The following is a 23,977-nucleotide window of genomic DNA, read 5'->3' as shown; positions in this document are numbered from 1 at the left end:
ACGGAAATTATGTATGCCCAACTTTGTGTCTTGATAATAAAATAAAGACTAGAACGAGCTAAGCGTTCGAGTTCGTCTGTGCGTTCAAGCCTAATAAAATTATGATCTGAGGTAAAATATGATGCGGAAGTCTGGCAAAAAAAGTAGTTACAACATATTCATAGTATGAAAGTCTTTCAACAAAAGGGAATAAGTAGTTTTTATTGAGTAAATGTTATCAAGAATTATGTTCAATTAATTATTTAGGATTATTTAGTTTGTGCAATGCCACTGTATGACGCTTAAAAATTATAATATTATAGTTTAAGCTATATAGAAGTAAATATCTGAAGCACAATAAAAATGTATGGTTTTATATTTTATAATGAGATGGTGTGATGGGTTTGTTATTCTTAAAAAAATGATGCACTCTTTTGCCTTGCATGAAATTATTATAATCAAACATACTATTATTGTATTAGATATTTTTATCGTATCCTACAATAGTTTTAAATTGAACAATCTGCTGGTATAGTATTTTGGGGTAAGGATTATTGAGAGCACATAATATAGAGCTTGTCGGTCGGTCGTAGTATTCGTATATATATTAAAGTTTGTAATGAGCCACGAATTTGTTCAATATAATAATATTGTTGTGTCCGGCAAGGGCCACACGGCACACTCTGTGCCTGAAAACAGGAAATGAAAAGTTTCACACACATTATGTAATTTTATTATTGAAAAAATAATAATTTTCATAATATTCATTCCCTATATACGAACAAAGTGAGTAACTCATCTGAGCAGGCTCATAATATTCCAAGAACACTCTTAGGCTGCGTTTCCACCAGAGCTGAGCGGAGGAATGTGTTTTTGAGAACCAATAGCATCGCCGCGCTGAGCGATGTCATGGCAAAGTCATGTCAATGTAGCTATTCTATTAGTTTTCAAAAACACATGTCTCGCAACACAGCTCCGCTCAGCTCTGGTGGAAACGCAGCCTTAGTCTTGCCTCTCTATGTATTGAGCAACAATTTTACGGACAAACAGATATTTTGATATAATGACGAGGTTTAAAGTTTTACAAAGTTTTGTTTTTTTCATCTGTGTTTGCGCGTCTGCTCCATCCTCCCTCGATTTTAATTTAATTAAAAAAAAATAGTATACCTATCAGCTTAGTCCTTATTTTGTTCGCTCTCCATGTACCATCGTGGAAATTGATTCCTAGGCAGTTGAGTCGAGTTCCTACGTCATGTGGTCGGCTTATATCAATTCAATATTAGCTGCGATCGATCGGATGGGTTTGACTTAACGCGACCAAATTACTTAGGTCCGCCATCTGCCTAGAAATCAACTTCTCTGATAGTACATATTGTTATTGGGAATTATTCTTTTCATTATTACCTATACCTAGGTCATAGCGTAAGAGATTTCATGTCATCTAATACTTTTTAAGAAACCGGAATCCCACCAAAAATATTCAATATTTCCATCGTAAAAAGTTTACAGATCACATTCAAGCTAAGTTTCAACGTATTTTGTAATTTTACATTAATATTCAGTGACTGTATTGATACTTTTCTTCATTTTATAATTATTATAGCAACATGGCAATAGTAGTCTGAGATTATTTTGGATATTTTATATACAATGTGTCCCGACACCGGTGTCCGATCCTTTAATCTCATGATGTGTGGCATATTTTATCGACAAATTGGCTCTCAAATTTTTTCTGTTTCTCACGGTTGTAAAATGGCAGCCATTTTAGTTTTTCTCTGGCTTTCACTCTATCTTACCAATACTTCTCATGTAAATACCATATGAAGATAAAAAAAAGTCTCATTTGATAGCTAAACTTGTGTACTACGCTCATACAGGCAATACGTTATGAATTTCGTGGAATCAAACAAAGAAAAATCAAAGAAACAATTTGTATTTTTTAATAAATGGTTTTTATAGTAAATTTTGCGCATTAAACTTGTTCTTTTTCATTTAAAAAAGATAGAGGAGGTTTTCATGCTTTATAAATTCCTTTACTTCTATTTTCTAAGTCAGATAGTTTAGAAGTTATAACTATTTTCTTATGAAGTATTGGTCAGATTAGTATGAGAGCTAGAGATTTTTTTTCCCAAAGGTTAGAGAAAAAAAATTGATAGGCAATTTATCAATAAAATATGCCATACATCTTAACATTAAAGGATTAGACACCGATGTTGGGACACATTGTATACAGTGTGTTAGTGTAAACATCGTTATCCTTGAAACCATCAAATAAGCCCGTCAAAAGGAACAACTTTTTCTATGAGAACAATGCTGGGAACTCAAAAAAATCCGTCTTCATACCCATACAAATTGCCGATTTGGGCTATTTATGTAAATAATTGTAATGTTTACCCGCATTACAATTATTTACATAAAAGGATGACGATCAATCACGGATGTCTGTCCCCTGGAAGCCTCCTTTGAAATCTCTGATTTTACTATCTCAGGGAAATGCAATGTGGTTTACGAATTACGACTATTGTGACATTTACAACACATACATTTCGTAGAGCTATAAGTAGCAAAAACTGGTACTATTAGTATACGTATGGATTTTACACCTATAGTACCTAGTCTAGTTAGTTCCCATATCAGTAATCCCTATATTTTTACATAAAAATAAAATTGACGTTGCGATTACGCGGCGAGCGAGCTACTCTCCGTGTAACTTCAATGTCAATTTAAATAACCAGTGAACACACTTTTTATAATTATTTTGAACATGGTTTTACACCCGCCTACCCTGGTTTCAAATATTATTGCTTTATAAGGTCCGGAAAATACAATGCATGCTAATATTATTAATTGTTGGGGTATATAAGTTTATTATATATATTTTTGACATACTTTTACACAGCAATAGGTGTAATATAATATTGTAAAATATTTACCCGGACATCAACATGAAATTAATGCACGAAATGTATCAGACAGCTAATTATTTATGTATGATAATAGATAATATATTATTCAATGCGGGCTTAATTATCATCAACGCGCACTATATTTTGTATTGACAATGACAATAATTGTTTGTTTAACGACGCCGCGAACGAAGAATAATCAAATTTTCTGCCTCACATGCCAAATGGTAATTCCCCTGTATTGCATCTCGTTCTAATGCTTTTTCGCGACCTGCGGCGTCGGTTTGCAAATCTTTTAAGATTTATTTCAATACAAATTAGTTCAAATCATATTCTGCAATAAAACATGAACTCAATTGCAGAAGTACAAAAATTTATCATCAGGATATTTTTATACAATTACTTAGTACAACTTCTAAGTGACGTAAATTCTCGGTTACAAGTACATATTTTTTGTTACAGGAAGTCACATTGCTAAAGGAAGGTGGATCTCTCGGGTTCAGTATAATTGGCGGCACAGATCACTCCTGTGTCCCGTTTGGTGGAAAAGAACCGGGAATTTTTATATCACATGTAAGATTTTAGATATGCAAAAAAACAAAATTAAGAAATCTGTCATTGTATGAACAATTAATTTAATTAAAGGCATCTATAACTGCCTGGGCTGTTGATAGTATTATATAAAAACAGAAAACTATTTAACACACAATACAGGTTGCTACAAATAGTAAAATCTAAAAATTGTAAACTGTGTATCATGAAAAATAATATAATACAGGTGGTGCCGGGTGGTGTGGCCGCTCGGTCGGGCAAGCTGCGCATGGGTGACCGCCTGCTCGCCGTAAACGGTACGCCACTTGCGGGCGCGGCGCACCGCGACGCCGTACAACTACTGCTGCAACCTGGACCGACGCTGGCTCTGACAGTCCGACACGACCCGCTGCCCGCTGGTTTCCAGGTCTGTAACACAAGCTTGCATATACGGTTTCTTATTTCTGAAATAAATTTAAATGGACCAAATATTATGGCTGATCTAGTTGTATCAGACAAAATTGCCGATTTAACTTAGGAGATAGATACAACGGACAACGTAATGGTGTGTGATGGTCGATGGAGTAGCATTTTTTAATGTTCAGTTAAACTGAACTTACTTTGAGAAGTAGTTGCGGTAATCTTAAGTATGCAGATTTTTTTAAATGTAGTATTGTTTTACTAACATCGTGTTATGAAATGCCCATATTTTCACGTATTGTCGGGCATCTGTTTCGTTCTAGTATATTGCATGACTGCGATTGTTGACGACACCGAGCATATAACTTATCAAGTTATGTTTACAGTAGTATTACTTGAACGCTTCTGTAGTTTTTGGCGTTTGAAGTAAATAATTGTGCAAGGATTGAAAGCCGTTTGCGCTGCCGACTATCGCTTACACAACATACGACGCTTGCTGCTTAGGATTAAGTAAACTGTTTTGTCGTTGTCAAACATGTAAAGTTAGCATCATTGTTCCACATCTAACAGGTTATAAGATATCAGTGTGTTTGTTAAAACGTATATGGAGGTGTTAAGTCGTTGCTAAAAATCGTTACCTTGTTTGTTCCACACGTGCTCACGACGGCCTACTACTATACAGGGTTCAGTACAAGTTGAGATTGTTGATGCAATTGTAAGTGAAACATTTCCGAAACGGTCCATTTGTGTGTTTCATTTTTTTGTGTTCCATCCCACTCCGGATCGCGCTATATCGATGCTTTTAGCCGAAGGATATTTTTCCTAAGGTCTTTGCTCAGACTGTGACTTTAGTTTCGGCGTGGACACGTAATATTTGTTCAATATAAGAATATATTACTAACTAAAAAATACCTTGCGACGCTTGACATAATACATTTCAAAAATAATTAAATGACTTACGTAATTTAAATACGTACGCATAAGCGTATACGCTTGCGAGTGTATACGCTGGGAATAGTTTTCAACGTATGCGAAAAATTATTTTTTAAATAATAAGCTTAAAAACTAGTTTTTTTGGTTATAATCGTGTCCACGCTACATCACCCTACTTTTCGCTTACAATCTCAAACATGCATAGTTCTTTAATACCATTAAAATTTTTTTTTTCTTTCTTATGAAGTTTTCTTACAGAGAAGTTCTGTGGTTTATTTTTACCCCCCAAAAATCTTGGTGTTCATCGAATATGCATGCGTTGCATGATTGTTGTTAAATGTATTGTGCTTTTGTTGTGATTTGATTGATGGTGTGGTGATTTAGATATCTCAAAATATTTTCAGGCGGCCGTCTAAATAGTGAAAGTGTTTGTTTTCAGGAATTAACGATCGTTAAACAAGAAGGAGAGAAATTGGGCATGCATATAAAGGGCGGTCTGAATGGTCAGCGCGGCAACCCTAATGATCCTAACGACGAAGGAGTTTTCATATCGAAAATCAACAGTGGTGGTGCGGCAAGGGGAGATGCAAGACTAAAGGTATGTTTTATCTATTACCTTTTATAGTAATAAACAGTTTCCGCTGGTGATACAAAGCTAACGGCTGCAGTCTGAGACATTTTGTGATGATTAAATTTAAATTTAATGTAGAGTTTGACAGATAACGTATGTGGCTTATGTCAACATCTTCATTTAGTTACAATTAAGTAATTAATATTCGTCGCGGCAGTAAATTACGTTACGAAGCGCTACATACTATTAATTAGCAGCACTCAAGCGTATATATATATTCCTGCTTGATTTTACGGTCGGATCTTAGGATATATATTATAGACTATTTCCAATATTAATCCAATAAATTGTATACCACGTAGCGCTTGCGCTGTGTTTCGCCGAGTGAGTGAGTTTACCGGAGGCCCAATCCCCTAACCTACCCTATTCCCTTCCCTACCCTCCCCTATTACCCTATTCCCTCTTAAAAGGCCGGCAACGCACTTGCAGCTCTTCTGATGCTGCGAGTGTCCATGGGCGACGGAAGTTGCTTTCCATCAGGTGACCCGTTTGCCCCCTTATTTCATTAAAAAAACTGTAACTAATAAATTGTGATTTGTGTATTGTTGTACCAGGTCGGTATGCGTCTGCTGGAAGTGAACGGAGTGTCGCTGCTGGGCGCGTCGCACGCGGAGGCGGTCAACGCGCTGCGGTCGGCGACGCGCGCGCCGCTACACCTAGTGGTGTGCCACGGATACTCGCGGGATAAGTCGGTACGTTCATTGTTTCTCTAAATACCTACATAATATTATATCTGGGAATAACAACTTGTAAACTTAGCCCGTAAGTTTTCAAAAACAGGCTGAGGAATGAAGGGTGCTTTGTTGCGTCCCTCGATTGCTGAATAGGAGCATTTCTGAAATACAGATGGGTTATTAAGCTTTGGAGTTTGCGCAAATTGTAAATCCGATACCCCAAATTTTTGGCCTTCTTGCTGCGATTAAAAAATGTATATCATTGTATATATTTTAATACAAGCTGTAACGTACAGGTGGGCAGCGAAAGCGGAACAGCAGATACGGGAGGTTCTCTATCTCACTCCACGTCAAGCCTGGACAGAGATGACTCGTTGCACCAACCATCGGTAAGACAATTTACTACTATTGTCTGTACATATACATAATATCTTATATCATCTGTTAGTGTAAACACCGTTATCCTTGAAACCATCAAATGAGCCCATCAAAATGAAAAAAAAGTTGTTCATTTTGACGGGCTCATTTATATACTTTTTCTAATTAACGATTTTCATGAAATTAAGTATATAATAGGGGGTTTCAAGGGCGATAAATCGATCTAGGAATCATTTTTAGAAAATGTCATTTAATTCATGTTTTATCGAATACCGAGCAACGCTCGGTCAAATAGCTAGTATTAAATATCGACGCCATTTTAATTATTATAAAGGTAATTTGAAAGCCACGTTATGAAAACTATTTATACTTTATCGTAATTTCAATTAATATAAATATAAAAAGTGAGATGGATAGATCATAGCCAATGATCTAACTTTAACTTGCAATTTAACAGGAGCAGCGTGTACAACAGGACTTAGTTGAGTTTGAATACGAGAAACAAGTCGCCGAAACGCGAGGAAAATCGACGCCGGAAAAGGTAGTTTCAATATAATTTTAAGAAAGTGTTTGTTCACAAGTGGTCATTAAATGTAGTAGCCGTGTCATGGACTTGACAGAGCAAAATGTGGTGCGCTACGTCCTTAATTCGAGTAATGATAAGCGAATTCGTGACATCTGTATTAAATCATTCATGTTGGTTGCAACACCAAACTGTATGATTATTTATTATGTATGTAACATTCGTAATGTAAAGCTATAGCATTTTTATCAATATCTAATAATAAATAATTTAATAAAAATGCTATAGCTTTACATTACGAATGTTACATACATAATAAATAATTATACAGTTTGGTATTGCAACCAACATGAATGATGACACCCCGACACCCCGAGCCGAAGTCTACCAAACAGAAACAACGTTAGACGAATGTTATGTGTTTTTGGTTACGGAATTTCTATGGAGGGTAGATGGAGGAGAACTATCTTATATGGGGGATATTTGAAAAAGTGTCCAGCTGTACGCAGTAAATAAGTTTAAAAATCCTCCAAGAGTGGCACTAGCTGCAGCAAAGGTTAGTAAATGAATGTAGCCGTTGGTGACAACATATAAATTGAAGTTAGCGAAATAGCCGAGTCACAGAGTTATTGGATTAATACCAATATATTTTGAAAAATATAACCTAAAATAGCTGAAATAAAAGCTGCTAAATGATTCATTTACCCTGTTGCTACTGTAGCGCCACCCTAATTTAACGCATTTCAGCGAACACTTTTTACATACTTACAGAGATAGTTCTCCTCCATCTACACTCCATAGGAATTTCTTAATTTGGTCGCCGTGCACAAAGCCCATGATAAAAGCTATGCAATAGCTTAATAATTATTATCGATTCCTTTTTCGATACTTACCTACTTATCGATAATCACTATAAAATTATAAAATAAGGGGGCAAACGAGCAAACGGGCCACCTGATGGAAAGCAACTACCGTCGCCCATGGACACTCGCTCACTATAAAATATTCTAGGTGATGGACATAGTGCACGCGGTAGAGAGTATCGCCCTCGAGCCCGGGCCGCCGACGTCGCCCGAGGCACAGCACAAGACCACCACCGTCGTCATGTCCAAACACACGCTCCAGCCTCAGGTAAGCGGCGGCGGGCAGCGGCCAGCCTAGTGGAGCGTATAGCGGGGCGGACAGCGAAGCGCGGATAAAATTATAGATTTATTATAGTCTTGTAAAGAAGCTATATAATTTTCGTTTTAAGTTGAAATAATTTAGTAGGTAGATAGTTTTAATGAGTTATTAATTTAGATGCATGTTCACAATGTTGAGTCATTATTGTAATTTTATTAATATATTTGATTCATATAAAAATGTTCAGTGTTAACAACTCAATGTCACGCTGTACGCTCCAAACGTCTAATTTAAAATTATAATTACTTTTAAATTTTTAAATAAAACCGTATTCTACTTGGCTAAATGATTTTCTACATTATTATTGCTCTTAATATAAATCTTAAAGAGATTAATATTTGCTTCTACTGTAAATTCAAACTGAATATTAGTATAGATAGTAAATACAGCATGGATTAACTATGTAGCTCTGGTTAGTGCTAAAATGCAAGAGTAAAGGATCGAAGTATTAAATATTGATTTGATAAATGCACGTAAAATATAGCATGCACCCAGTAGCGTAGCTTGCATGAAAATATTTCTATTTACTTTTATGTATTATAAATTTAAGTACTGTATGTGTAATGTATATCTTCCAAAATAAATGTTAATAGTGTATCGTTGACCACACTGTAACGCTATCCTTTCAAAGTCTTCGTATTGTTTGCGTGGTAGGCTAAGTATCGAGGCCTGTAGCATGTGCCTTTGATGTATTTGTGAGATACGTTCACGACCTCACGAACATGAATGGTATATCGTGAAGGACTAGCTTAGTGGATGTTGTCGTGTGTAGGGCCACCACCTCCGTCGTTACTCACATAACACTTCCGTTGCAGAACGCAAACCCTGACGGAATGGAAGGAAACACATAGTACGGCAAATAAAACGTCTGTCCAATTAGTGTAAATAGATAAACGGGGATCGTTTTTATTCAAAATTTTATAATGTCAATAAGTAGGTTCATATATTCAATGTATAAATGTATCTTAGAGTATTAAGTTTCGTAATTTTATTGTATTTGGGGTTTTAAATTGTTAACTGGGTATAGAATATAAAATTTGTTTTAGTATACATCAGGCATTTCAGTAACATTAAGTACTTTATTAATATTTCTTATGGTTTTTCTAATATTTGAAGCATTTAATTAAGTCGTTGTGGGCAAATATTCTTATCTTAATATTTCACTTCTTTTTACCAAGGCTACTTCTTGATTAAAACAGCCTTTAAGTGTCCGGGTGCCATCGCAGTTCTCACATAAACGTAATACCAAGATAATTTCCCATACGAGAATATTTACCATATTTGAGTTATTATTCAGCTTAAGATAGTAATTACCTAGGTTCCTGTATAAAGATTCACTTCAAAATATTTACATAAATACCAAAAATATGAACGATTACAATATGAATTGAAATCGTTCATATTTTTTGATATGTAAATATTTTGCAGTGAATCTTTGTACAGGAACCTAGGTAATTAAGTATTATCTTAAGCTAAATAATTACTCAAATATGGTTAATATTCTCGTATGGGAAATGATCTTGGTATTACGTTTATGTGAGAATTGCGATGGCACCCGGACTATTAATATGTATATCTATATAACTAAGTGAAATATTTCTGTTCACTTCTCATCTTTTTAAGTAAAGATTAAGAGAAAGAGAACTAAAGTATAAAAGTAGTTCACACGTATTTTTATTGCTTCAAAGTTTTAGAACAATATAATAAAAAAAAGCCAAATTATTTAACATATTTGATTTACGTGGGAGAGCCCTGCTTCGGCACGAATGGGCCGGCTCGACCCTCCGGTCGATAATACCACGTTCTCACAGAAAACCGGCGTGAAACAGCGCTTGCGCTGTGTTTCGCCGAGTGAGTGAGTTTACCGGAGGCCCAATCCCCTACCCCTACCCTTACCTACTCTCCCCTATTCCCTTCCCTTCCTTACCCTCCCCTTACCCTATTCCCTCTTAAAAGGCCGGCAACGCACTTGCAGCTCTTCTGATGCTGCGAGTGTCCATGGGCGACGGAAGTTGCTTTCCATCAGGTGACCCGTTTGCTCGTTTGCACCCTTATTTCATTTAAAAAAATATATATTTGATTAGAAATTTGCTTTGAAAACGTAACTCAGACAAAAACGTCTTAATATACTCATAACTTACAATAATACTACCAAAACCAGACACAATTGATTGACTAAACAAAAACTGGCCTGACAGTGCATTATTTTACTGTACCTAACAATGTACTTACTATTTTACTAAAGCATTTTATACAATTATATACACTGATATTAACTTTTACAGCTTACAATAATTAGAAAACTATGAATATAATATTTTGATGCCTATCTATACCTATACTCTACTATACAGAAATTCAGTACCAAAATGTAATCAGTATTCGAAATTAATTGACAATACTTTGTGGTGAAATTAACGATTAATAATATTAGTATCGGAAATAATTCCATTTCATTATATAAGCGAGATAAGCTAGTAAATTTATACATTTTCATAAATATTGTCAATTAATTATGCTTCCACTATATATCATGAAATATCTACAACACATTGTATTGTACCTGTATTTATAATACATTATAAAGTCTTGTGACCAATATTATGTAATTTCAATAGTACGTTAAAGCCATTTTGTATTGGATTAGTGTTCGTATCCATTTTGTACTCAAACCCTCCTAGCTTGGCCTATGAACTGAATTACTTGTCTCTCTATTAACGTATTTTCGTCTGGCTTACACCCGCCTCAAAAATATGTTTTTCAAAGCAGATAGGAGACCGTTAAGTTCAAAGTGCACTTAGTGTTACATTCATTTAAACTATTAGTGCCGAAACTCACAAGATTACCATAGACATAGTAAAAGGAGGGGAAGTAAGTTATCTTCATACAAAGGCATCAATGCGTCGCCACGAACGGCACACAACAAAATCTCGGCCAGTTTAGCTTCGTGGGTACCGCCGAGATTTTGTTGTGTGCGGTACGCGGCGACGCATTGATACTATGCAGCACACATACAAGCCGCGGGCAGTGCCTTTGTATAAAGTATAAAGATAACTTACTTCCCCTCCTTTTACTATGCCGTAGATCACCGGCTACGTTTCCACACATTTTGTATAAAAAATTTGTGACCTAACGTAACCATGTTACTTTGCCATACATTTAATTGTAACTGCGTTAAAACTATAGCCGTCAAGGTTGTTATGACATACCCAATTGAGTTACGGCACTTACCCGTATAGTGTATGTATTAAATATATCGTCTATACTACCATCGCCAGAGAACACTTTCTACCAACATAAACACAATAAACAAATTGCATTCCAAATGGCATCATCGCAGTCACTTATAGAACAGTTAGGGCCTGTTTCACCACTTCCTGATAAGGCTATCCACCAATTAACTTGACAGATCAAGTATGGAGTATCTGTCAAAAAAGTTGTGAATAGCCTATTAGGCACTTTATTTGAAAGCGGTAAAACAGGCCCTTAGAGTTGCATAAAAGGCTCCTTTTGAATTTAATAAAAATAGTTTATAATAGGCAAATTGTAATTTTAATGTGCTGTTTATTATTGTAACTATAAGGGATTCTAATAAATATTTTATTGTTATGTTGTTATTTATTTAGACTTATATGACGTACTTATAAGATATTGATTTTAAAAATAGTGTTAATATATTTCTGTTGCAATATAAAAGTACTTCAGCGCTGCAGTTGCTAATGTGAAAAATATGCTGCATTTTATGGTATTTGTGGACATTTCGTAAAATATATGTTGTATTTATTTGCGCTACAGAGTCCATGTAATTCACAAAGTCCTAAAGCTCAAGTAGGCGTGGCCGTGCGTTGCATACGCATATTTGCGTGCACGTTCCCCTAATGTGTCAATTTCTTATCATGTGTATAAATTATACAAAAGCGCCAATGTGAATTACAAGAACTGCTGCTTTATGTTACCCATACAGTACCGTATATAATCAATAATCGTGTTTAGTGTAAGAAGTGGTACCTGATGATTGCTGTAAAAGTTCCACTTAAATTTATTTACTTAATGCTAGATATTAATAATGGCTATGGCTAGAATATTAAGTTGCTAGTGATGCCCCTACTCAATAATGTGTGTTCAACTCACGCATAACAAGCGATGTTTTGTCAGGGCCGTCACAGATTGTAACCAAAGCTCTCTGCTTTATATGAAACAATATATTCTATTTAAATACTATTGTTAAAGTACTTAAAGTGAATTCATGTTTACATATCACTGTGCTGTATTTTCATGTTGTTTTTGTTGTTTCATATATAAATCGATGTTGTTCTAATTACTGCAATATTTGCCAAAATTATGACTGCCATTAGTTTCGGTGTTTACGCAAATTCCATGTTATCTTTGTATTAAAGTTTGTATACAAAATTATTCCAATTGAAATTATATTTTAGGGTTGAAATACATCGTTTTCATAACTTACTGGATTTTTAATGTGTATTTTTAGTTGACGCGTTTTTGTGACATTTATTTTGGAAGATTTGGTTACCGCTAGCGTTAGTTTTGCCCCATTTGTTTTACGCTTTTTATGTTGAACATTTTCGTGCAAGTCTATAAAGGCACGGAAATATGGTACTCTTAAAGTCCACCCACTTAGCTGGCAATTACATTGCGAGAAGTACATTATGTTGATTTGGTTAGACGTCGAGTGGGCAAGGGGCGCCGGCGTCGGACGCGGCGCTCCGCACGTCGTCGCCACTCACCAGCGCCGCGGCGGACCGGGACGGCACGCCCGTCGACCCGCCTCCGCACAGACCACCAGCTAAACAAAAACCACAAGTGCCCCGCAAGCCACAACACAAACGAGTTAGTTTCACCCAGGAACACGACGATCGACAGCCTCCGAACGACCAGACAAACTCACGACCCGACCCGCTTAATCCGCATGGAGTCGCCAGGGGAACGAACACTAACGATGCATGCAAACCGAAACCCTCCATACTAATGCAAAAAACCGGTAGCGATCTCGACACTTCCAGGACTGTAGTTCGTTCCGATGAGTTTATAATTCCGCCGCCGCCTCTGTTCGCCTCCAAAGTAAGTCAGAGCCACTTAATACATCAGAAGCCCCCCGAGCTAGATCTCCCCCTGATAACGATCATTCCGGAGCGCATCGTCCTCCCCGAGCCCGTCGTCGCCGAAACGACCGTTCCGTCCTCCAACTCGACGAACTCCCCCGAGTCGGAGTTACCCCCACCTGTAAATTATAGCGCTCATCCCAAAGTAGTTTCATCGCTCCGGCTAGATGATGACATGTCGCAATCGCCCATCTTTTCCACGGTGCCCCCTAGTCAGATCTTCCGGACCGAGTGTCCCGAAACCGACGAGGTTTTCGATGAGTCCGTCAGTCCGAGCGGGGAGCCCGAACCCCCCGAACTTCTCCAGGCCCACTACGGGACGCTTCCGAGCGTGTCGCACGTCCCCAACTCCCCGTGCTTCGTGCATCCCGATAAAGGCTACTTCACGGACCCAACGAATCGGGCATCCTTGACAGATTTGAGGACCAGAAACTTATCTCCAAATATGGTCCACTCGGCCACCTATCCGCCCATAAACCCCTACCCCTCTCTGACGACAGTAGCGGGGACGTTCAACCCGTACACTTGCACCGTGCCTACTCACGTCTCATCCGGCGACACGTGCTCCTCCCCCTCCAAACCGCATCTGTCCCCGTCCATAGTCAGTCACGTAGAGAAGGACATCAACGCTAACGTTGCGCCCACTCTTTCGAACAAATCGAGTGATAGTTCCAAAAATGTACAGTCGGAAAGAAGAGTTCGTTTTAGCGATACGATGACCACGCCGGAATGCGATGTCCTTAACAATTGGGAGCCAGCGAGAGAGGGGAGTGTCTCGTCCATCCCGACACCCGCATGGAGCAGCAAAATCAAATCCTTCGCCGTCGGCGAGGTAAACATTACTGTACGGCATTACCCACCACACCGCTTCTTATGATTGTGTTCGTCGACAACCCGATAACCGACCGAGACACGGAGCTCATCTCCCCTCATTCCTGTTTCGTTACACGTACGGCCACCTATCATTTTAATATATTTTGCATGCTACCATTACTTACATTTATAATACTAATTTATGCACATATTTAATTTTATTATTTGCATGGGTGTTTTCGAAGTGGAGGGCTTATCATAGCTTGTAAATATTATATAACGCTTTCAACTTCATTCCTGTATCGTCATTATTTTAGTGGATTCCTGTGGAATAATTTTACTTACAGACCGATGTGAAATTTGCAGGCTTCCCCACCTCATTCTGGTAATTTTGTGAAAGCCTCTGTCAGCGATAAGAAGAAGTTCTTCGAGAACGCAATGGAAGAAAGTCACAAGACATCGCCAAGACCAGGTTCGTATTTAATGGATGTAATCCTTGTTCAATTACAAATATAATCTGAATAGCATACTGATCAGGTCTAAAGTTCCCTTTTTACATCAGGACAGTTTTCTAGATTTCATTACAAATTATACTATGTTGAGTATGGTATGTCCCATTCAACCATTTCACTAAATGACGTTCAGTCATGAGTAATTCAATCAAAATAACTAATTTAACTAGATGACTGCAACATATCCATTGGGTATTTCATTTCAAGTCTTGTCAAACAAAGCTTACTATATTATATTAGGTCAACTAAGGCTCTCATTAAAGTTAATGTTGCTATACTTTTCAGTTTTCACTATGCAGCCATCTTTCATCTAATCTAATATATAAAATTCTCGTGTCACAGTTTTCGTTGCCATACTCCTCCGAAACGGCTTGACCGATTCTCATGAAATTTTGTGAGCATATTGAGTAGGTCTGAGAATCGGCCAACATCTATTTTTCATACCTAAAATTATTTATATGGCAAAACAACGTTTGCCGGGACAGCTAGTATTATATAAAATTCTCGTGTCACAGTGTTTTTGCGCGAACTCCTCCAATTCAACTCCTCCAAATCAACCGATTTTATTTAAATTTTGTATGTACATTTGTTACGCCTGAGAACATGTTTTTATATAATTTACATGGCAAAACAATTTGCCGGGTCAGCTAGTTTTTATATAATGTCTTGTTACAGAGAAGGTATTCACGTTCCTATCAGCGGATGAGGTGGAGAAATTGAAGCAGGAGGAGGAGCGCAAGATGGCGACGTTGTCCCGCAGCGAACAGCGCGCCTGGTCGCCAGAGGGACACACCGACAGCGAACTGTCCGACGACGAGCCCTACGAGAATGGCCACAGGTAATAGACATGATGGCTATTTTTTTAGGGTTCCGTACCTAAAGGGTAAAAACGGGACTCTATTACTAAGACTTTGATGTCTGTCTGTCCGTCTGTCTGTCTCCAGGCTGTATCTCAAGAACGATGATAGCTAGAGAGTTGAAATTTTCACGGATTATGTATTTCTGTTGTCGCTATAACAGCAAATACTAAAAAACTTGATTTTTTGGCATTTTTTGCTCTATATCATTAATGGCTACGTAGGCACTTGAAATATTCACAAATTACTTAATGGTATTAGTACTCTAATAATTGATAATAAAATGAAAATAAAATAACTATTTATAGGCGGCTCCCATATAAAAATACATTTTTTTGCCTATTTTTTGCTCTTAAATGGTACCGGAACCCTCCGTGCGCGAGTCCGATTCGTAATTAAAAGACCTCTCAAAAATAGAAACATCGGTGAAAGAATGATTATGATAGCTTAAAAATTCTGCAAGATATGACAATTAAAAAATCACGTAAAACAGGCCTTCCTAAAACGCTCCATACAGTGTCAGCGAGCTATGACGTCACGCCTCGCAAGTTTCTATGCATCGCAGGAGAACTTTGCTCGAAAGCTACCTATATTAAGAGGATACACCAGGGGCGAGAGAAATTGAAAATAGGTATTTGAAAATGTATTGCTGTCTCACCAATCTCAAGTCTCCCACCGCAGAGCGCGATAGAGACAACACGACAAAAGTTCTAATAAAAGAACAGAAAATCTTCGATTCGTTGTCCGCTGATTCCTTCTCCAAAACTTAACCGATTTAAGTACTTTTTTCATTAAGAATTAAAGCAAGGCTTGAGCTGTGTTCCTATGTTTTATTTTTTTTGTATATTTTAGCCACTTTTGTTTTCTGGGTGTTTGAACACAGAGGAAAATCTGGCCATTTTTTGGGCTTTTGGACGTTCTTATCTTTTTTAATAGTAAAATTAGGAAGAAAAAGATAACATAGGAACATGCTAATAGTGGCCATAGATATTCAGGAAAAAAATCATAACTCTACCGGCATTATCCAGGGAGGAAACAGGGGACAACGTTTGTATGGAAAAAAGGCGGTGTGGACTCCTCTTAAAAATTGCGTTTTCGGAAGTGGTTCCATAACAAAAGTTGCTTTAAATTTTATAAGTTATCTAGTGGTAAATAAATATTAAGTTAATCTTAATATATTTAAAAAAATCGACTTGACAATCCAACTTTGAAGGCGCATAGCAAAAGAATACATAAGTTATAAAGCTAAAATCTTATAAATGCATATTTTTACCGTTATATCTTTATTTTATTTAAAAAATTGCTAATATTTGACCATGTCAACATCCCTATTACGGTGACTCCAGGGCTCTGATTCAATGTGCAATTCGACTCGGATTCGGAAACTAGACTAGCACGAGTCGTGCTAGTCTAAACCTCATCGCGTGACTTTCAATGAACGCTCGCTGTGCCAGGCATTGACCAATGATCGCACTATGAAGTTTCTGAATCCATGTCGAACGGGAATCGTGAATCGCCCTGCAGGTATAAATGTTCACGATTATAAATGACGAGTATTGAGTATGTAGGACTACCGATAAAAATAAACGCGATCAGCTATGACTTATTAATTTTGTCAACAAACTTAAGTAAATGGTAAACAAAATATATTTACTATTTACTTATTGTGGTCGGCATGTATTACGAGTATATAATTTTAATACATTACAAATTAAAAATAATGATATTCTAATTAATTAATTTAATTAAAAGCCGGCGACGGATACGTAAACGGTTAGTATATATGCCCGTGAAATGCACTCATCGTATGCACATTTTGATTTGTCCCACACTGACCATTTTGTATGTCAGCCCTTTGACTGCCGTATTTAATCATAAAAAAGTAGAGCCTACAAAAAAGCTAATATAATTGTAATCAAACTAGCTTTTTCCTGTAAATGTTTTTAACTTCCTGAAAACGTGTGGTGTTTCAGTGTTTTTGTTTGATTTTAAGAAAAGTATGTTACAATGACATGGATATCTCATTACACGATTTTCATCTTTTCCAGCTTGTCGTTTTTCAACCCCAGCTTTTTTTCATTCTTGTTCTCGTATGTGTGTATTTCAGTGTTTTTGTTTGATTTTATGAAAAGTATTTTACAAATAAATTGATGGATGTCTCCTTCGATTTTCAGCGTGTCGTCAGGCGCTGTGAGCCCGTCAGCGAAGTCGCGACGACGCGCAGGCACGGAGGAGGACGCTAGCACGCGAGCCGCGCGCCGCGCCGCGTGGCGGGCCGCTCGGCTGCGCTCGCTAGAGCAGGTATGCACGATCTCACATTAATACCCAAGTGGTATATGTTTTGTACTGCGCGCAAGCTCTGAATAATCGGCCTCGTTTAACTATGAATGACACAATTATTAGTCCTTCCCGCAATTGTATTTATAACAAAAGTACAATATGATTCCAGTGACAGACTTTCACTTTTTCAGCAAGTTTTGTTGCTGTGGACTATAAATTGTCACCTTTTTATTTGCGAACCAAGGTCAAGGTCAATAATAAACAAAATTTTGCTTCGCTACATGGTCGCCCGCACACATATGCGTTTCTGGTGCGTGCGTGAGTGCGTTACAACTTATACAAGTACTGTTCGTTGACATACATATTTTGAGACTTTCGATCATTTCAAGAACGATAATCGACCTCTAGTTAATTTTTATCAAGACGTAGCCCTTGGCTTGTGAAAATTATGCACAAGGATACCTCCTGATATTTTTTACCTCAAGTAACACATAAAAAAATAACAATGTAGAAATGAATGTTAGAAAATAATATTGTCAAATAGTTATATGTCTAACTGTAGGAATTGTTATTCGCTTACTGTGGTCTAACACTTAATAACATTTTAGGACGCGATTGAATCACAAAAAGCGATTAAAAGCATGGTTGGTCCTGCGCATGAGATTATAGGGGAGGTGCCTGCGAGAGACAGATCGCCTCCCGAGGTAAAATATACTGTATTACCTAGTATTAACTCTTAAAATATTCTGATGGAAGTAATGAACTAATGAACGAGATTTCAATTTAAACGGTGCCGACATTTTTGTATTTCATTTTAAAAATATTTTGACATTTTTTAATTAATGTGGCATCGACGACCGAAGTTATTTCTCATTAATTCCATTTAGATGTGCAACCTAAATGTTAACATTGTCCATTAACTGTGGGATCCGGGGTACCTTGTGACGTCCACGTGACCTAACCCCGCTTCGTGTATGTGAATTGGCTTTACAAATTATAGAAATGGCCCCTGCCGCGAATCGCGTTGCGTACTAAACCGGGGCCGATTCTGGCCGTCAAGGAGAAGGAAAAGTTGTTAGACGAGAGAATTACCGTCCGGACCGAGGAATACGTCTGTCCGACCACGGGCGATACTAAAGTCCGAACCGTCGAGTACATTGAGAAAGTCATAGAGAAAGAGGTACAGGACGCGTTTGTTTTGTAGCTGCGACACTGCGAGGTGGACGCGACACGAATGAGCCGGGTTCGGGTGGTTTTCTATCGAAATTTTCCCGAATCGATTTTTGAGAATAGCAACACTGACAGCCGCACTCAAAAACATTTAATGAATTATGAAAATGTGTGAATTTTATGTCAATTTCTTCATTTAATTAAAGTAATTAAGAAAAAAAATCGTACATAGCACTATCACTACTTGCTTTTACACTCGCACATGAATTTTTCACGTGCCAGTGTAAGACAAGAATTTTTGTTCAGTCAATTTTTATTTATGCCAATAATATGTGTTGCTATATCAAAATTTTGGGCGAATCGGTAGAAAATGACTACAATTCCTTGGTTCTTTCATGCCGCTGTTCTGTTGTTTATACATTTGACTACGCTTAGCTTATGCGACAGATGACAGATGACATACCTGACTCGAGTTTTGGGGCCTTGGCACAATAATAGACACTCGTGCAACACGAAACGCTGCTGTAGTTTTACAATAGTAGTCGACACTTAGAAACACTAATATCTGTGTACATATCGATTTCAGAACACGCAATAGAATCAAATCAATATTTAATAATATTTATATAGGTTTATTTTTTTATATCCCCGAATTAAAATGTATACACAGCAGATAAGTGGTTGCTATTTTTTTCATACAAAAATAGCAACATTATTCGAAATCGTTGTGTAAATATTTTTAGGGGAATAGTCTCATGTATATTCTATATTTGTATAATTATACATGCGACTATGTATATGTTTCCACGTGTGTTGCATGATATTTCGGCATGGCATGCTAATGTTTTGTGTATTTGTCAGACAATACCTGGATTCTAGTGACGGATTTGCGACGAATAAAATGGTTTGTTCCGTTTCTTCCTTGACTTATTAACTCTCAACTCTGTGCCGATTATTTTATAACTCATGATATATTTTAACACTAACTTGCTAGAAAATCTGCACTATGTGTAGATGCATTTTCATCTAAATGTAAAAGAACTATTTAAATGAAATAAAACTGATTATTGTATTTACGTCTTTATTGTCTTGAGTTATAAGATTTTTGTGTAATTTAGCAGTAAGCAAGCAAAGTGAAAGTTTCTGTATTTTTTTGTTATTTACGTAATTTAAAAAAATAAACACAATTTGCCTTCTTGCTGCATCGTCCTATCGCTTTATACTCATCACCTTCCACGCTTCATATGTTGCATGTAACATTATAGTGATTCAATCATACAAAATGTAACTCTAACACATGGTATTCCATCTATTGTTACTCAAATCCGCTTGAAAGATATAATATGTGTGGAATATAGTTAGAGTTGTATTTTTTGTTTTTATTATTAAAACTGTACATAACTACTCGGTTTCTATATGAGTAGTAAAATTAACTCTTTTCGTCAATTAAATTACTTCCTTCATCAAAAGGTTGATTTACCAAAGCTAGGTCATGTAACATAAAATCATACCATCACCCACTATGTTAATCTTTGATATTAATTTTATTCTATCCTAGGTCGAAACGACGCAAGAGAAGATCATATCGTTGGAGCTAACTACTAGTCCGAGTAGCGAGACGGCTCCTGACCTAGACCTGGGGGCGGAAGCGGAGGCGGGGGAACATTCTCTCCAGCCGGATATAGTACAAGTCGTCAATCCGCTGCTCGACGGCGGCGCGGGGCGGGTCACGGCGATACCGGTCGGCCCCGCCCACCGCCTTACTAACGTCAACGAACAGTAAGCCAGCTGGCGTATACGTGCAGGTGGCATAATACGCTCGCAGTGTGTGGCAGATACGACGTATACGTACGGCACGTGGCATAATACGCTCGCAGTGTGTGGCATATGTGCCGTTTTTAATTATTAAATATCTTGTGACTTTTGGACGTAAGCATTAATGGGAAAGGATGTCAACGCAATATGTCAGTCCTTCGGTCTTCGTAACAGCATAATATTATTTTGGTTGAATATAGCTAAACTATTGTATGCGCTACTTTCTACGTAATTTAACGATAATTAATTGGGTGATTGAGTGGCAGCTAATAAAAGTGGAAGTAGTAGTATTGTATCCAAAAATCAATATCATTACGTTTTAAAATAGCTAAAACCGTGGTCATAATAATTACATAATATTATGACATAACACTTCGAGCGTATTATATGCCAAGTTCGTTGTGACGTCACGAACCTCGGTACCTTCGGTAGACGGTGCGGTAAAGTCCGCCTATATTGTATAGGGTTGCCAAATTCCTTTCATTGTCCATTTTACATAATCTAGATGAAAACTTCTTCCGTAATGTACACGTGTCTTGGATTTTAGAGTATTATATGTACGTTTTTGTATATTATATTACAGTTGTAAATTTTAAACGTTCACATCATAGTTATGTATTTCGTATCTGACGACCCATGGTTCTCCCATGACAATTCAGTCGATCGATAAATTCGAACTTGACAGCAGTTAATAAAAACACAATTTCACCAACGTATTTGGTATTGTTTGTCTCAATCGTTACTTTAATTTATATTAGGAACGATAGAGATAACATTATATTTAAACAGGCGTTGGTGAAATTGTGATTAAGCCCAACAACGTCAAGTCACAAGTCGCCATCGACAGCCAAAACTCGGTGTCGATCGTCGAATCTCGAATTCGACCATCAAAACCGTCAAAACTCGGTAAAAGATTTCTTCGATGTGCCAGCGATCATGTACGATTTCCACCATTTGTATTATAACTGTGATAATTAATATAGAAATCCACCGACTCTCACTTTTTGTTCACATGGAAGATTTCTATTATCGAGTTACTTTACACTTATGTTGTTCGATCACAATTTTTATTTTTCTACTACAATTTTGCGGCCAGATTTTAGTTCTATTTTGATATCTATCTTGAAATACTTTACGTATTTTTAATATTTTCATTCCGTGCGAGTTCTTTTTTATTTGACTGAATGCGTGATGCTACTGGAAAACTGTATGTTGGATTACTGTTAATTTAGATTAATTGTTGTGAAAAATATTTTAATGATTCTATCGATGGATTACGGAGTAAAGTAGATCATGTCCATAAAATATGGAAACACGGTCGGCAAAAGTTCCGGGGCTCCGGAAAATTGTTGGACCGTCGGCCGATACTTATGAATAGAGTGAAGTCGGCAGCGCGTCTGCGCCTCGCCGCGAACGTGCGACCGACTTCAGATATTTATACGTCGTAAGTACTTACGAAATTTTAATGTGTAGATATTGTTAACATGCGTGATTTTGACTTGTGTGTGTATTTGAATGGATGCTATCCACATTTTATGGGCATGTCTTTTAATAATTTATTCGCCGTATCCGGCATCGCACTCCCATACATCTAAGTGTACCTATAATTTTATTGAAGTTTTACTTAGCGAGTTTTATTTTTATTGTGTAACGTCATGTTCAGTATTCGTGTAAGGGGGCCTTATTGCGCTTAACTCGAACGATAAAATGATTCGATGACTTTTATTGGACATCGCACAAGCGAGAGATTTTTAACTTGTCCGTCCGTTCGGATAATCCGCAGTAGGGCCTCCGGTGTATCGATAGATAATTTTACTGTATTTTTATTTCATGTATGTGGTGCCTTAATTCCCGGATAGATTTATAATGTTACAATTTTTAATAAAATTTAGATTGCATTTTAAATATTTCAATTAATTTATAATAAAATAGATTCTGCATTTGTATCTGTACGATGTATATTTCTTGTACAATTTCTGAACTTGTGGGTAGTGTAGTACACCCACAGAAATAAATCAAGATAGAACGGCGACGCGCGTGCGTTGCTAAGGAATCGATCGTGTCAGTTTTTGCTTTGCTTTTAGTGAGAAAAAATAACTTACCCGTGGCAAGAAATACCTCCTTTTGACCGATTCACTTTCGTACTTCTGTTTTTACAATTAGACATTGCACAATGAGGCATTTTTGCACAACCGCTCCGGTGTAATCAAGTCGAATGAACAAATGAATGAACGTTCAACAAATCTTGCTCACTTGTGCAAGATTGAAACCCGCGTACTCCACCCGCTTAGCCGTTCTATCTTGATTTATTTCTGTGAGTACACCGGTTAAGCTATGTCAGATATGGGCAGATATCAGACGGCTATTTTTTATTTTATTTTCGTGTCTCATAATTCCTACACTCGTTAACATCTAACACAAAAAGGAAACATTCACTCAAGTGAATCTTCGTCTGATATCACCTTAATGAGACAGATATTTGGTGTACTGCAAGCAATGCGAGAATGTTGAGTGTCTTTGTATCTTTTTAAGTCTCTTTAGCAATGTGGATTGTAAACTAATGAATATATTGTATGTTTGTCCAATAAATGGTTTAATATATTTTAATAAAAGGATTTTGATTTTTATTTAGAGGGTAACACTGTTTTTCCATACATTACAAACGTATTCCCCAATTTACTCCCTGGACAATGCGTCTAGAGAAATGATTTTTATACAATATTGGGATCTGTTAAAGCTATGTCTCTACGTTCACTAATAAATAAAAAATATGGCCCTTCAAAAATCGCAAAAAATGACTGCCCCGTATCTCAACAATCCACCGACCACGAAACAAAATATTTGAAAGATCTATGATAAAATAAAAACGTATAGGCATAGACTGACTCTTCCTGAAGATATTTAAAAAATAATAATTTGATAGGCTCTATTTTAAAGGAGGAATCAGAGGACTACGTTCCCTCGATTTACTGTATATTCTGTCTCTATCACAATACACGTGCCGGCGCAGGGTGAAGCGTGATGGCAATAGTCTCTTCGTTTGAATTCTATACTGCACCCGCGTTCTCTCCGATATTTCTGCGCCATAAATTAAGCTGTGCAACGACACAACTGCGAAAAATGATAGAACGAGATGCAACATTACGTCATGACGTATGAGACAGTAGATCTGTTAGCTTTTTCTCGTTTCGGCTTTGTATTGCGTTGCGTCGGTGTTAAAACTTAGAAACAGTTGATTGTTAAGAGACCAGTG

General features: G+C 37.1%; 1 protein-coding gene across 23 annotated transcripts in view; it reads left to right on the top strand.

The window, feature by feature from the left end:
• LOC121725279 (protein lap4) overlaps positions 1-22,085 on the top strand; it is a 123,789-nt gene extending 101,704 nt beyond the window's left edge. For 6 of the 23 annotated variants that reach the window (XM_042112155.1, XM_042112148.1, XM_042112149.1 and 3 more), the window contains 15 exons: positions 3,348-3,458; positions 3,664-3,843; positions 5,209-5,367; positions 5,955-6,092; positions 6,371-6,463; positions 6,910-6,993; positions 7,987-8,106; positions 12,841-14,109; positions 14,457-14,562; positions 15,278-15,440; positions 17,212-17,232; positions 17,634-17,760; positions 18,348-18,443; positions 18,740-18,919; positions 20,468-22,085. In XM_042112155.1, the coding sequence (XP_041968089.1) occupies positions 3,348-3,458; positions 3,664-3,843; positions 5,209-5,367; positions 5,955-6,092; positions 6,371-6,463; positions 6,910-6,993; positions 7,987-8,106; positions 12,841-14,109; positions 14,457-14,562; positions 15,278-15,440; positions 17,212-17,232; positions 17,634-17,760; positions 18,348-18,443; positions 18,740-18,919; positions 20,468-20,692 (3,072 nt within the window). In that variant the 3' untranslated portion in view covers positions 20,693-22,085. Of the gene's footprint in view, positions 1-3,347; positions 3,459-3,663; positions 3,844-5,208; positions 5,368-5,954; positions 6,093-6,370; positions 6,464-6,909; positions 6,994-7,986; positions 8,107-12,840; positions 14,110-14,456; positions 14,563-15,277; positions 15,441-17,211; positions 17,233-17,633; positions 17,761-18,347; positions 18,444-18,739; positions 18,920-19,770; positions 19,814-20,467 lie in introns of all 23 variants that reach the window. The other 17 variants (XM_042112165.1, XM_042112164.1, XM_042112168.1 and 14 more) reach the window with 10 other exon arrangements.
• Positions 22,086-23,977: the final 1,892 nt, after the last annotated feature.

The sequence above is a fragment of the Aricia agestis genome, chromosome 3 (genome assembly GCF_905147365.1).
Source record: "Aricia agestis chromosome 3, ilAriAges1.1, whole genome shotgun sequence".
NCBI classification, from domain to species: domain Eukaryota; kingdom Metazoa; phylum Arthropoda; class Insecta; order Lepidoptera; family Lycaenidae; genus Aricia; species Aricia agestis.
This window is presented reverse-complemented; position numbering and strand designations above follow the sequence as displayed.